We start from the raw sequence: 15,537 nt of genomic DNA, 5'->3' as shown, positions 1-15,537 counted from the left end.
ATTGTAAATTGCACATTTGTATTTGTAAATCATCTTTTGGGAGTCTTTTCTCCTTAGTTGACATCTGTATCCTCATTCCTTAATGTTCCAGGTATTTTACAGTGCAAAAATTGATGAATGAATGTATCAGTCTATGCAGAAATATAACTTGGGTCCTAGTGGATTGGGATACTGATCAATCTATTAATCAACATGTATTTATTATGTACCTACTTATGTTCTAGGTACTCTGTAAAGAGATAGGTATGTAAGTATAAGATTTTATGGAGAGTTGGAAAGGAAGACTATTAAAAGCATTTAAAAGGAACATTCCATTAAATACAAGTTAAGATAATACAAACTCAGGGGAAAGAACAAAGGGCTGTTCAGTTGAATAGAGCCAATTACAAAATAATAATTCCTGGAGAAAGTAAGTTTGAGGTTGGTATTTTATTTTTTTGTTTTTGTTTTTGTTTTTAAAGAAAATTTAATACAGAGTATCACAAACAGTTTTAGGGATACACAATATTGTGGGGAAAAATTGTTATTTTCAAAATTGTAAGTTCTCAACAAATTAAAATTATAACATATACTCTCAAATAAAGCATAGAAACTTAAGCTGCTTATATTTTTACTATTTTAAGGATTTATTTTTACTAGAACAATGTTAAAGATAGGATATGTTTTAAAGATTATTTCATTCCTATTCCTTATGCATAATATTTTAAAATTTTTTATTTTATTTTCATTTAAATATATTGATTGAGGGTTTCCATTTCTTTTTGGTTAGCTTAAATAATTTTGAAAGGAAGCACATTTTGTTGCTTGGTTGAGTAATTCAGACTTGAGGGAATCTCTACCAGTTCCTGAGGGAGCTGATAAATACTGTCTTTGAATGGTTTATTTTCTAGATATAATAGAAAAGATGTAAGTGACACTGCCACAATCAACCAGAATAAGACAAGAATTGGATTAGAGCCACTGGAGAATAACACTGTTTTCTTCCATTGTGCTTCATATTAAAAAAAAAAACTATTAATAATTATATTTATTTGTCATCGTGAATAGTAACTTTTAATAAAAAAGGAAGTAAATATCATAACTTTTTTTTTTTAATTGCAACAAGAATTTCTCCTTATTTTAGGTTTTACTTGTTTGGCCTTGGACATGTCAAGAATGGCTCCCTCAGACCTTCAGCCTCAGCCAGTAATATCAATGATGCATTTATTTGGATGGGATGATATGATTTGGCCCCAGCTTGTATCTAGATATTTAAGTCATCTTATACAAAACAAGTAAGTATTTTTCACTTCTTATTCCAGTCATATAAAATATTTGAATCCCATGGTATGTGATTTGGGTTAGGGTAGAAAAATTACTGAAATTTTTTGTTTTTACATCATTGTTATATATTTTTTCATCCCTCCTACTCAGAAAGCCACCTCATATAACAGAAAAAGGAAGGGTTATCAAGTAAAAACGTTTCCAAAAAACTAACCAAGGCTGGCTGTAAATTTATGTCTCCATGGTCCTCTCCCTGCCCCCGCCACTGTTAGAAATACAGTCGACACTAAAAATCAGATATCAAGGAAAATTTATTAAAAAAGAATGTTAAGGAATCATCTTAATGGTTCTGGCCAGAAGCAGGTTTAATTCCTCCTCCAGAAGAGGGAACCCTGAGCACAGAAGTGGGAGAGAAGCTTTATAATTGTTAGCTCACGGCAGCCCCTCCCTTCAAAGAATAGATTAGTTCTTTTCTTCTGGGTTACAGTGTTTCCCCTTAAATATGTATAAACATGTTCCCCCTCCCTCATCATATACCCCATATTAAAAAGTGGTGGAGAACTCTCCTATGTGGTGTGTTGTTTAATATTCAATTAGCCTATTAAGCAGGTACAGTTGTGATTTGATCAAGACAGGTCATTGATCCCAACCATTTGGGGCTAGATCAGCTATTATCTTAAATTTGTGATTTTTTTCAAAGCCACAAGATTCTTTCAGATTGGCTGAATCCATCTATACCCTCATAGCTCCCCAATTCCTGGTTTGCTCAAGGCTTCTATTGGTCATTTAATTGTTTTGTGGAATCTAAACCTTCCTTAACCTGTCACTTTCTGAAAACCTAGATCAGTACTACCTCAAAGCTTACAAAACTGTGGAAACCCAACTTTTCAGCATTTCTCATATACACACCCATCTGCTTAGAAGGGAAGGAGATACATTTTGTTAGGTCTTCTTTTGGGCCAATACTCATACAGTATTTTTTCCATCTATGTATCCATTGCTAGCTTGTTGTAGTCCTTGTATATGTCTCTTTCATGGTTCTACAGAATCCACTTTGTTATAGTTCATTTAAGTTTCTTCCAATTTCTGTGTTCTTCATGTTCATAATTTTTTTCAAGGCTCAGGATTAGTCCATTATGTTTATATGCCATAATTTAGTTAGCCATTCCCCTTTCAGTGAGTACTTTGCTAATTAAAAAAAATTAAATTTTTTTCTGTATATTGATACTTTCTGTCTCTATGCTTCTTGGATTATTGCCTAGCCAAATGACTCAAAAGATATGGACATTTCAGTCATTTTCGTAGCATCATTCCAAACTGCTTTTCAGAATGATTGTATTAATTTGCAGCTCCATCAATATAAAATGTGATTTTAAAAGAAATATTTTCCATTCTTGTAATCATCTAATTCTTGTAGATCTATACTTAGAAGGAACCTTAGAAGACGTCTTACTGAATTTCCTAATTTTTCAGTGAGAAAACCGATCAGAGAGGTGAAGTGATCTGCTTGATGGTCGCACAGATACTGGGTGGCAGAGCACCTCTAGTTCCAAAACTAATTTGTTTCCTTCCACTTGAAACACTAGGCCTTTTGTACTGGACTTTTTCAGGCATTCTGTTCCTAGTTACATTATCACTATAGTATTAATACCTAGAAGAAAGATGGGAATATATTTTATAACATGGTTTTACAGAATGGAAATATATAATGTTGTTTTAAAGGTTTCTTAAAATTAAATTAAAATTTTCTTGGGATGCCTCAGATCTAGCAATTTGTTTCTAGCTCATATCCAGCAGAGTGGGTGCTACTCCAAAAAAAAAAAAAATTTGAACTCTTCCACACTAAGTTATTACATGCATTTTACATATCATATAGCTGATTTTTATAAGAATATGAAATTAAAATTTAAGGATTGTAAATAATCTCATACTCCTTTTTTGTGTGACCCTAGATAATTTATTTCTCTGTCTTGACCTTGAGCTACAAACTGAGGAAGCTGTTTTATTTGTTCTCTAAGTTCTATTCCACTTTAAATTTCTATAATTTTTTTTCTGAAATTTAGGCTGTCAGAATAGAATGCAGGAGATGAGCAGGCTCTCTAGATCTCATTTTATTTATCTAAGAAGCTCCTGATAAGAGAAAATTCCCCCAATTCAATTCAGCCATTGTTCTGCAATTTAGTCTTAAGGGAGTTGCCTTGAGCATTTAGAGATTAACTATGTATTTTATTAAACACTTCCTCTGCCAGCCAGTAGTCCAGTCACTCAGCCAGTATGAGTTAGAGGTAGGACTTGAATCCAGAACTTTGTGACTTTGAGAGTGGCTCTTTAGTACCTGTAGTCTCTAGCATCTGTCTCTTAGAACTGTTTGCCTCATTTACATATTAACTCTAATTTTTAGAAATATTTGTTTTTTTAATTACTATTCACAAAGACTATCTCCCTTATTTTCCATAAATGTATAAAGTATTTTTACCTTCAAATTATTAGAAGAATCACTAGTTTGTTTGCACAGAATTCTTGTTTATTATTTTTGATATTTTAAAAGGCATTTTAGAAAATCATATCTAGAATTCTGTGGATCTGCATAAAGAAAACTCATGATTATAATTCAGTCATAGACACCATGAAAGGAATTAGCACTTTGCCTTCCAGTTCTCTGATGCATTGATCATGTAATGTAACTTTAATTATCTTTGTGTTTCATCTCCCTTTGAGACTATAAAAGCCATGAAGGCATGTACTTTGTCTTAGCTAAACTTTGTGTATCTCCTGACACCTAGCATAGTGTTATCCTTTGTTTAGGAATTCTGTACCAAATGTAGCAATGGCTGGGTGAAGATAGCCACTTTCTGTTTGTCTAACATATTTGTAGTATTTGATATTTTAATTTTGATTAACCTGTTTAGAAGCCAGTAACTCAAGGCCTTACCCTCTCCCATCTAATTATTGTTTCCCCTCTTTAAAAAGTAGTGGGTCCAGACTGGAACTGAAGAACTAAACAATCCAAGACTCTCTCTATCCTACCCCATTCATGGTTGCCTGGTGATACCTGTAATAAGTGGCACTATCTCGTCCTTTGAGGGCATTTTTAAAAATTATTGTGAAAGTGAAAAATATTCATTTTTCTTAATAAGCAAAAGGAAGAACAAAATATATACTATCAAGTCATATCAAGCACTCCAGTGAAATTACTAAATGCCATGGTGCCCTAGTCTCAGGATGCATCAGTTGCAGCTCCAAAGAATCCTAAGAAAAATTTCAATAAGACAATTCATTCTTAGGATGTCTATTATCCTAATGATTTACAAACAGGTTTGGACTTTCTCCAAAAACTAGATGTAGTAGATTATTGCCATTCAGTGAATGAGTATCCTAGGAATAGCAATTTATTATTCGTCTCTCCTTATTATGGCTGCCCATCCATAGAGTGGCTATGTGTTTCATTCACACATACAGGCCAACTTAGTGTGCATTTGATCTCTGGAGTAATTTGATATCCTTTGTGACTTAGTATTTTCCCATTTAATTATAATTTAAAAAAGGAAATTTTGTAAGTATTAAATGATGCTGATTTTTATATCTCTTATATCCTCTTTACATTTCTACCTTGCTTATATTAAAAGCCTCTCTTTCTTTAATATTTTGGCAGAATGAACTCTGGGTTGGGATTTAGAAGCTCTATATGCAAAGTTCATTGTGCATATGCAAATCTTTGGGCAGTTTCATCTCTTAACATCATTTTCTTCACTGGTTAAAGGAAGAGGTTGGCCCAGATCATAGATATCCTGTTAGAGCCCATCTGACTCTCACATTCTCTGACTATAATCTCATAGATCTTTCCTGGTTATAATTTTCTTATTACAGTGTGTTCCATTTTTATAAACCTCTCCCTTCATTTGTAATTCCATTTCCATCTCACCATTCCCTCAGTATAAATTCTTTATACCCATGGATTGAGAGGGAGAGACTTTTTAAAAATTGTGCTGGCATTTTGCACAATAGGAGAATTTTTATATTTGGGTAAAAGGTCATTTTATAGAGGTCTATAAATGTTCAGCATCTAAATGATGTTTTGTTATGTCTTTGTTAATGTGCCTTGTGCAAAGCAGGTGCTTAATAAGAGCTTAATGAAATTGGAATATAAACTCTGTATGAGTATAGTAGAAGTATATTTTGCTTTATTTAATACAGGAATTTAATGGATGTTTTCTTTGTTGTTATTTTATTGTTTGTGTGTGATGGTGTTTTGATGACAACCTTTGTTATCAGAACTCTATCAGAGACACTTTCCCATTCAGGCTGTACATCATTTCAAGCCTTAACTATACGATCATGGATCCGCTGTGTTTTACAAATGCACATGAAAGACCTCTCTGAGCCCAGTGGCATTTTGGTTGGTATAGATGCTGAACAAACTGTTGGTAAGTGTTCTGGGGGACACTTTTGCTTCTGTGTTGTTGGGTGTGTTTAAAATTCTATTAATTGCATCAACTAATATAAAAGATAGAGAGATTGATTTGTAATTAGCCATGAATATAAACAGAATTATATTCCCTTCTGCTGCCTGTTCTTTTTCTTGATGTTTTTGCCTGCACCATACATGACAAATTTCTCTCATACAAAGATAAAAGAGCTTGTTTCCTTGGAAGCAAAGAACAAAAACTTGCTCCTGAGGAGACAAGCTTTTTTTTTTCTCCCTGAAGAAACTGATCAGAAAAAAAAGTGAAAATCTGAAGTAAATAACTAGACATCACACTGTGAACTCCCTAAAAAGAAAAATACCCAATTATGAATAATTCTTTCCCATTTTATATTAGATATTTTGCCTTTCTTCTACTTCTCCATTATTCACTGAGTGATACTTGTACTGTTTTTCATCTCTTACATACCGTCTAGTTGTCTATAGGACATATCTTCTCCTGAAGCTATTGTTTATGCCCATTTTGTAAATTGCAGGAAGGCCAAGCTGAAAAAATTCTCTAAATTTACTTTGATAACTTATTACACTAGTTGGCTTTACATGAATAAATTTTTGTGCTAGAATGTTTCACAAGTACATGACTTCTTTGAATAAAGCCTTTGCTTAGTGAAAGAAACTTAATTCTGAGTCTTTGAATTTTGTGGAAATTTGAATTTAAAAAGAAAGACAGCTTCGTGAATGAAGTATAGTACATTTTCTGCTATATTGTCTTTTTAAACAGAAAAAGAGTACATGGAACAGTTGGCTGAACTGACAAGGTTGCTATTTCAGCTTCCAGAAGTAAAGAATATTCTCTCAAAGGCTCAAGTTGAACATTTAACCATCACACAAGACCCTCCAAAAGCACTTGTCCTATTCCTTGAGGTACTGTGCATTTATCAGCATAATTATATATCTCAGTTAAAGTGATATGCTAGAAAACATGACATGTTCTTGAAAAGTTGCCTGTAAAGTAAATTTCTGTAAATCTTGTCATGTGTTTTCCATTGATTCCTATTTCACTTATTGAAGGTAAGTTTCAGAGGAAAAAATTTGGACAAAAGACATAAAACGATTCCATGCAAGAGGGCAATAAAACTTTTAAAATAACATTAAATGGAAAATAGATAGTAAAGCACTGAAGTGATAAATAAGCACCTTTGCTTAACCTTAGAATCCATATGGTGAGGGCTGTCTTGTAGGTAAAAAGGATTTGGGACATGTTAATGATTAAATTCATTAGTATAGGACCCAAGGGAGTTCCCTCTTATAAGTTGGTACAATATGTAAATGAAAGGGTTTTAGGATACTGAAAGTAAGGCATGAAGTACAAATAGTGCTATAATACAACAACATAATGGCCAGAAATTAATTTCTTTTCAAAAGCGAGTTATGTCTGGCTTTTTAAATTTAGCCTCTACTTTTTCTTTTCCAACATATACTTTTCCTTTCAAAACCTCATGTTTTAAGAAACCTAATCAACTCCATATGCCACATAACAGTTTTTCATGTTATCTTGAGCCAATGTGCAGTCATTTGTAGATGGCATACCTCGTGGATTTATAACTAGCATAAACCTAGGAAGTATAATAGACATAAGACAAACAAGATGCAAAAAAGTTCTCAATAGGATACAGGGGTCCTCAAACTTTTTAAATAGGGGGCCAGTTCACTATCCCTCAGACTGTTGGCGGGCTGGATTACAGTAAAAACAAAAACTTTGTTTTGTGGGCCTTTAAATAAAGAAACTTCATAGCCCTGGGTGAGGGAAATAAACGTCCTCAGCTGCTGCATCTGGCCCACGGGCCATAGTTTGAGGACCCCTGGGATAGAATGTTGCACTGAATCTAAGTTTTTAAAAAAATTTAACTAAAAAATTTCAAGTTCAAGATGGAGAAGATATGGCTAGATAGTTGTTGGTCTGAAAGAAACCTTGGGGTTTTAATGATCTACAGCCTTAAGATGAGTTAACAGTATGACTTGGAAGCAAAAAAAGGCTAATTACTAATCTAGGTTTCATTAAAAGATACAAGATTTAGTAATGATAGTAATGGTTCAATCTGTTATGACATAATCAATTTGCATCTGACATACCATGCTTAGTTTGGAGTTTGTACTTTAGTGAGAACATTGATAAACCAACTAGAGTTGAGCAGCCAGAATGGTAAAGGTTTACTGTCTTGCCATATGAAGATTGCTTATAGGGCAGGGCGTGATGAGCTTAAGAGAAGTGAAACAAGATACCTGTCTTAACTGTCTACAAGTATTTGAAGAACTATCAATTGTAAAAGAAGAATTAACTTGTTTATCTTATTCCTAGAAGACAAAATTGTGATAAGGTTTAAAAACTTCAGAGAGGCAGTTTATGGCTTGAAATAAGGAAACATTCTCTAATAAGTTGTAAGGAAAAGGTAGTGAGGTTCTATTAAGGAGAGATCTTTAAGAAAAAGATTAGTGACTCTTCTTATAGAATTACAAACTATTAATAACAGTGTTAAGGGATATTTGAGCTATCTCCCTAACCATGGAAACATAGAGCATTTGATCCTGTCATTGTCCCTTCTTATGTGATCTCTAAAGCAATTATTTATTGAAGAAATGATTTTTGAGTTTTTGTTTAAAAATCTTTTATTGTAAGAATTGAGTTTTTTAGACACTTGATTTATATTTTAATTGCATTGAGTTTTAAATGGAAAGTTAGAGGTACATGTCAGCTAAAGCTTAGAAGAAGCATCAGACGTATTTGTTTTTCCTGGTTGTTTTGTGGTTGTTGGGTTTGTTTTTTTGTTTTTAATTTTTGGTTTTTGGTTTTTGCAGGCTGTTGGTATCACATACAGTAGTTTACAAACACTTCCTGAGAAGTCTGCCATGGTCACAAAAGCGTTAGAATACCTTGGTGAGATATTGAAATATGTTAAGCCTTACTTGGGGAAAAAAAGTTCCAATGCAGGTCTACAGCTGACTTACAAAATAATGGGTATGTATTGACCAAAGGTATTTAACATTTTCTTGTTAGTAACTCAAAATTTGGTTTTGTAGGTTGGCCCCTTAAAATAGAAGCAAAGAATGAAGGAATAAATCTGTCTTTCACCTCACAATTATCTATGCTAACATTAGAGCAGTAATAAAAATAATTCCTTAATAGTGACACTTCAATGATCTGTGAACATACCATCATAAGAATCCCTTTCAGTCATAACATTTTTGGTCTGTTTAACCCCTGTCCATGTCTTCCCATACTTGCTAGTATTCTTCCCTGTAAAAGAAAAAACAACTTTATTTTTGTTTTGTGTGTACTTATTTATATACATGTTTTATACTGATAAATTCATTGAGGGCAAAGACTCTTATTTTTATCTCTGGATCTTTTGTTTCTATTTCATAGTAGGTGCTTAACAAATGCTTTTGTGATTTAAGCGATAAAGATTCCACCAAGCACCCTGGAGGACTTTTTCTAGATATTTTGACATTATATTGGAACTAGTGAACAAATTTGAGGGTACGGGAGGGAATGGGGTTTTGGGAACAGGATCCTAGACTATCCATCTTTTTTTCTGTTTATTTAATATTTAAACTCCTATTATAAATAATTATCTCTGTGTGTGTGTGTGTGTGTGTGTATGTATGTGTATTTCCTGTACCCAGACAGTAAAATTTTAATGTTCTTGATCGATTTTTAAAATATAAATTTATTTAAAGTTGCAAATGTCAAAAAAACACAGTGATGAGAGGTAAATAGCATCTTACAAAACACGTGTTATCTATAAATATATATTTAGACATATGGATACATACATATATGTATATACTTATATACATAGAAAGATAGAGTCAGAGAGAGTGCACGTTTTTTGATTCTTTATAATTTTATTCCTAATGTCTAACAGTGGTACAAGTGTTATTTTATCAGTGTCTATCTGAAAATTTAGTCTTTGTTATTAAGAGAGGAAGAGAAATGTGAATATCTATGTTTGCACTCACATATCTTAACAAGATGGTGTAGAAAGTGGTGAAAATTGAAGTATTTTTATTTTTGAATGAAAAGCTGATGTTTTAGGATTTATTAAGTGCATGTTTGGGTAGTTATTGTTGATTAGAAAATGTTTTTATTTGGTTGTCTATTCTATAAAGTAAACATTAGAAATTAGCACACTATCAACTATTATGCTGCTTTGTTTTCTGGATTATTTTATGTGAATTGTGAGATCCTAGTGTATGCAAAGATGAATTTTTATATGATTTTTATTTTTATAAAATATACATTTATAAAATATACATATAAAATATATCATCAGGAACTGTCAAAATAAATATTCAGTAGAGAATGAAGATCCAGACTTTTTGAGAGGAAGATTTTTTTTCCCCTCTTAAGACTTCTTGTTCCAAAAAATTGAAGTTTTTGGCTTTTGATTTATTTTAGCAATATGACAAATAAAATCTTTAAGATAAGATCTCAATCCTTGCTACCAGTCTTTTTACTTCCTTAAGATGGTTTCTAAAAACTATGCAATAGGAAGATTTCAATAAAAATTCTCTAGTCTGCAAGAAAGCAGCTTACTAACATTCTCAGGGGCCAAAGCAAAATTTCTGCCTATAAGGAGTCATTTTCCTCCTGACTCCAGGGCCAGTACTCTATACTGTCCTATACTGTTCTTTTTTTTTTTTTTTTTAAATAACTTTTTATTGACAACCCATGCCAGGGTAATTTTTTACATTATCCCTTGCACTCACTTCTGTTCCGATTTTTCCCTTTCCTCCCTCCACCCCCTCCCCCAGATGGCAATCAGTCCTATACATGTTAAATATGTCACATTACACTGTTATTTTCATTAAAAAAAAAAGAAGAAGAAGAAGAAGGAGAAGATGAAGAAGAGTCTTTTTTTTTTTCTTTTGGGTATTTTATAGTTTGCTTTCACCAGCACCATCACTGGCTGTGTGATTTTGGGCAAGTCACTTAACCATTGCCCACTTCAATTTCCTCATCTGTAAAATGGTGATAATAATGATCTACCAAAGTTGTTATAAGGATAAAATGTGATAATATTTATAAAATGGCACATCATGGTGGTGATAGTGGTTGTTTAGTTGTGTCTGACTCTTCATGACCTACCTGGGATTTTCTTGGCAAAGAAACTGGAGTCATTGCCATTTCCTTCTCCAGTGTATGCCATATAGCTAAGTGAATGTCTGAGGCTAGATCTGAATGAAGTTTTCCAGATTCCACATCCTGTGGTCTATCCACTGAGCCACCCATCTGCATATAATGATCACAATATAAATCCTAGCTGTTATTTCTTCTGCTACTCCTACTCTTACTAATAAATACAAATAATAAACACAAAGAAAACAGTATGTTCATCTACTTTTCTTTGAATTCAGGATCAGTGCATTTGTCAATGTATAGCTCTGACTATTTTTCAAAATTCTGTCAATGGTAGACATTAGCTCAGCAATCCCATTCATATTTATTACATTAAAAAGTTAGGAAATAGGTTTATTACCCATACTAATTCAAGGGATTCTGGGTAGAAAAGCATAAAGTTCAGTGGTTTTGAAGCTTGAAATAATTTCCTCCTAGCCAGTTACCTCTGGAGATCTACAAAGGATCTAGAAAAAAAAAAAAATCCTTGTTTATTGTTATTATTTTTATATGCATTTAAAATACTCCAGTTTTTCAGTGGATTTATCATCTCATATAGGTGGTTACTCCCTTCAGTAGTATAATTCATTGTCATTTCAAACTATAAAAATCAGGGTTTTCTTTAAGGTCTAATCTTAATAAAGTAATGGAGAAATAGTTAATTATACAGATTAAGTGTGTTGAAACAGTTGCTAAACAATTACCGGCACAAATCACATAATGATATATGATCTTTTGAGTTGTTGTATTTTTTTTTTCAAAATAGAAATTTCTTAGTCCAGAATTTAAAAACCCTCAACAATATGGCTCTTATCTAACTCTTCATACTTTCTTTTTTTTTCTTTAATTATGTTTTTACACAGTTAAATTGTAAAACTTTAGTTTCATGACTAGAGTTGTATAATTCCAGTTTTGTGTCTAAAATTGGACTGTTAGCTATGGGACTCATAGTTCTGTCTCCTTTTTCCTGCATTGCTACTGGCTAGCCCTTCATGTCTGGAAGTAAAATCTTTCTCAGTTTTACTTCTTGGTCTCTTTAGCTTTCTCCAAATTCAGTTCAGGGACTATGTCCTCCATGAAATCCTTTCTTATCCTCTCAGTTTTACCTTTTGCTTCTTCATGTGTTGCCTAATCTGGATTTATAATACCAATAGAATTTAAGACTTTGAAGACAAAAATTGTATTATTGTCTTTGTATTCCAGGTGCCAACATACGTATACTATGTACTTAATAAATATTAAATATACTAACTAAGCTATGATTATATGAGTAAATAAGTTAAAGCCAATGTATGTTTATGCTCTCAAATTATCAGTGTAACTTCCTACCTATGAAGTGCTTAAAAGACAAGAAAAGCAGTTGCTGGTGTTTATATTTATAATAATCTTCTTGCTCCAATTTCTTTTTTTTTTTCTTTTAAATCTCCATTGACTTCAGATTTCCTGGAAATTTTACCTCTTTACTGTTTCAAAGAAATGTTTGCCTTTCAGTGAACATTAAAAAGTGGCAGTAAAATTGATGTATCTTCTCTGTGTCCTATGAACCTGTAAAACAGATGGTTTCAAATAAAGTACTTTAACCTACAGGTGATGAAATTTCCAATGTGGACGAAATATGTATGCATGTTAGTAGGTACCTATCCATCCCAAATGATCTAGCTATGACAAATGAGAGAAGAATGAGTCATTGTGAATGTCAGATATAATGGCAATACCCTTTTAAGAGTATATTAATATGAGGTCTTATAAATGCTTTTTTCCAATAGGTAGAAAAAATGGGGAGTGAGGCAGCATTATTTAAAATATTGCTAAGTGAACATTGAGTTTCTTTATGATTGATCATTGTATTTTCTTTTACACCAGAAGATTAATGTTGTTTGTGGTTCATAGGGGTGATTATGGGTTGACTCTTATACATCAATAACTTCTTCTGCAGGCTTATTTTGTTGCCTTCTTTTTTCAGTTTTAGAACATGAGAATATATGTATTTGTTATATATGTATATACATATAAATAAACAGGTAAATACGAAGAATAAGGTATCTGCATCTTTCCCTGTGTTTTGGATCTAGCCTTTTCTTTTTGTCTATTTTCTAAGATTATGATTTGCCCTTGTTTAATATGTTTTAACTTTTTCGTCTGATCCAGCCTTTCCTATAATATGTTATAAGGTTTTTTTCAGGGAATTTGTAACTCAATCTTTTTAGAATATTTAGTGGGAAAAGTACCGCATACTATGAAGTATCTTTAAAGCTTGGACTCTTGATAAATAGTTTTCTAAAAAAAAATGCCTAGTTTTCTGTAAAAAAAAAAAAAAAAAAAAATCCAATATTTTCCTTGGGATCTCTGATTTAGGCCAGAACTTCTCAGCCAGCCTGTCCAACACCTTCATCATAGCTAATAAGTGACAAAGGTAGGATTAGAATGCAGATCCTCGTACTGCAAACTTAGTGCTCTTTCCGCTGCAGTAAGGAAATCTAAGTCATTTATAAACAAAATCTAAAGCTAAACAGCTGACTTTATATGCATGACTGGTAAATGGGAAAATGACAGAATCAAAATTTTAGAGCTGAAAGAGAATTCTGGGGTCATGTAAGCCGATTTTCCACATTTCATTTGTTGATTTTACAGTTGATTTTATTGCTATTATTATTAAATTGGTTTTATTGGTGCTTCTTGATTTTATTATACATCTGTAAATACAGAAATGTCACCTTTTCCCCTTCATCTTCCTTCATGAAATTGAACCCACTCTTACAACAAAAAAGGTAATTAAACCATCACTCCATCTTACAGTGCATGATACCCTATTCTGCCCAGTAGGTTCCTGTCCCTCTGCTGAAATGAAATCCTCATTTTCAAGGCATAAACCCTCAATGTGCTTAAAGTTCCAATAACATCTCCAAGGACATATAACTAGAAAGTTAAATAACTGATCCTGGAACCAAGCTTAACTTGTTCATTGCTTTTTGTTTTCCCTACACATTCTGTAATTGGATCTTGCACAGCTTAATTAGAAAATGTTTAAAGTATTATTCATATTTCCTAATTTCCTTTTCTATTTTTTCCCCAATGCTTCTTCTATAGGAGTCCTAGTAAAGTCATGGGCGCTGATTCTTGCCACTTCTAAAGCACAGAAGCTCTTGTTCCGTATCATAGACTGCTTGCTTCTTCCACATGCTGTGCTGCAACAAGAGAAAGACCTGCCCACAGCTATGCTAACTGCTATTCGGAAGAGTCTTCCGCTCTATCTTCAGGTAAATTAATGTAATTTTAAAACCTTTAGTTGCCCATAAGTAAATAAACTTTACATTTCATTTTGAAACATTTTATATTAAAGAAAGATGACAAAAGTTTATTTTGCTATCTCACATACATTGAGCTTAAGGAAAGTTGTTTTTTTTTTTTTGTTTGTTTGTTTTTTGTTTTTGTTTTTGTTTTTGTTTTTGTTTTTGTTTTGTAGTTTTATTGACCACAAAAATTGACATTGTTTTGGAAGTGTTATCTCAAAATTTCAAAGGAACCTTGAATAAGATTATAGGAGAACTTGTCACACAGGGTAGTAATATGATACTACTTCCTCCTATAGAATTATTACTAAAGAGAAGAAGAAGTTGAGATTTTTGGTGTTCTGTTTTTTTTTTTTTAATCTTGAAATTCACCAGCAGGATCAATATGGGGATAGCTTGATGGTGCTAAGTCAGTAAAACCTGAATTCAGATTAGGCCCAAAAATTCCTGGCAGAGTAAACCTGGCAAGTCACTTAACCTTTCTGCTTGCCTCACTTTCTACATCTGTGAGATGGGCAAAATAATAGCATCTACTTCTCAGAATTGTTATAAGGATCAAATGAGATAACAATTGTAAAGGACTTAATGCAATGCCTGGCACATGATAGTTTTTATATGAATGTTAGCAATTATTAATTATTAAATACGATTTTAAATTTGCCACCTTTTTTAAGGTCTATAAAATGTAATAAAAAGATAAGTGTTTTTATTGCTTTCATTTTGGACAATGGAACTTGATTCGTTTATTTGAGAAAATTATTCATCATTAACAATCTGTGATTCTAAAACGAGATCCAGGAAAAAATAAAATTGATAATTCAAAAAAAATTTAAAAATTAGTAATATTTTAAGAATGAGAGGTAATGTGGTAAAGTGGATAGAGAGCTGACCTCAGATCCAAGATGTCTTGGATTTAAGTATCACCTCTCCCACTTTTGGACTGAATAACTGAGCAGGGAAATTAATCTATCTGTGCACTAGGTAGCTCTATAATTTTCAAGGAAGTTTTTGACTAGATTGGTTGAAGACGTTCCCTCATTGACAATCATTCATTATACCACTGAAGAAACATATCCAGTTCTTATATTTTATTTTAATACCATTTTTTTGTTTGTTTTATAAAGTGCTTGCTATATGATAGACATTAGGTTCTAAAGACCAAAATGCAGTCAAAGAGCCTGAATTCAAAACAGGGAGAGATAAAGATATGCAAAATATATGCAAATTGAATGGATATCAGGTGGTTTGGCAAAGGAGTACTCCCAGGGAAGAGAGAGTCAAAAAAAGTATCTCATAAGAGATGAAACTTAAGCCCTTTTTGGACAGAAACTAGAGATTTCAAAATATAAAAATGAGAAAGGAATGCAAACAAAGGGGACAAA

At 32.5% G+C, this 15,537-nt stretch overlaps 1 protein-coding gene across 1 annotated transcript in view; it reads left to right on the top strand.

Annotated features, from left to right (window-relative positions):
• Positions 1-15,537, top strand: part of MMS22L (MMS22 like, DNA repair protein) — a 165,580-nt gene that overhangs the window by 123,990 nt on the left and 26,053 nt on the right. Inside the window, exons 16-20 of the mRNA XM_051997432.1 lie at positions 1,124-1,274; positions 5,536-5,687; positions 6,468-6,610; positions 8,543-8,702; positions 13,953-14,122. Of these exons, the coding sequence (XP_051853392.1) occupies positions 1,124-1,274; positions 5,536-5,687; positions 6,468-6,610; positions 8,543-8,702; positions 13,953-14,122 (776 nt within the window). The remainder of the gene's footprint in view (positions 1-1,123; positions 1,275-5,535; positions 5,688-6,467; positions 6,611-8,542; positions 8,703-13,952; positions 14,123-15,537) is intronic.

Source organism: Antechinus flavipes, chromosome 4 (genome assembly GCF_016432865.1).
Source record: "Antechinus flavipes isolate AdamAnt ecotype Samford, QLD, Australia chromosome 4, AdamAnt_v2, whole genome shotgun sequence".
Lineage (NCBI taxonomy): Eukaryota > Metazoa > Chordata > Mammalia > Dasyuromorphia > Dasyuridae > Antechinus > Antechinus flavipes.
This window is presented reverse-complemented; position numbering and strand designations above follow the sequence as displayed.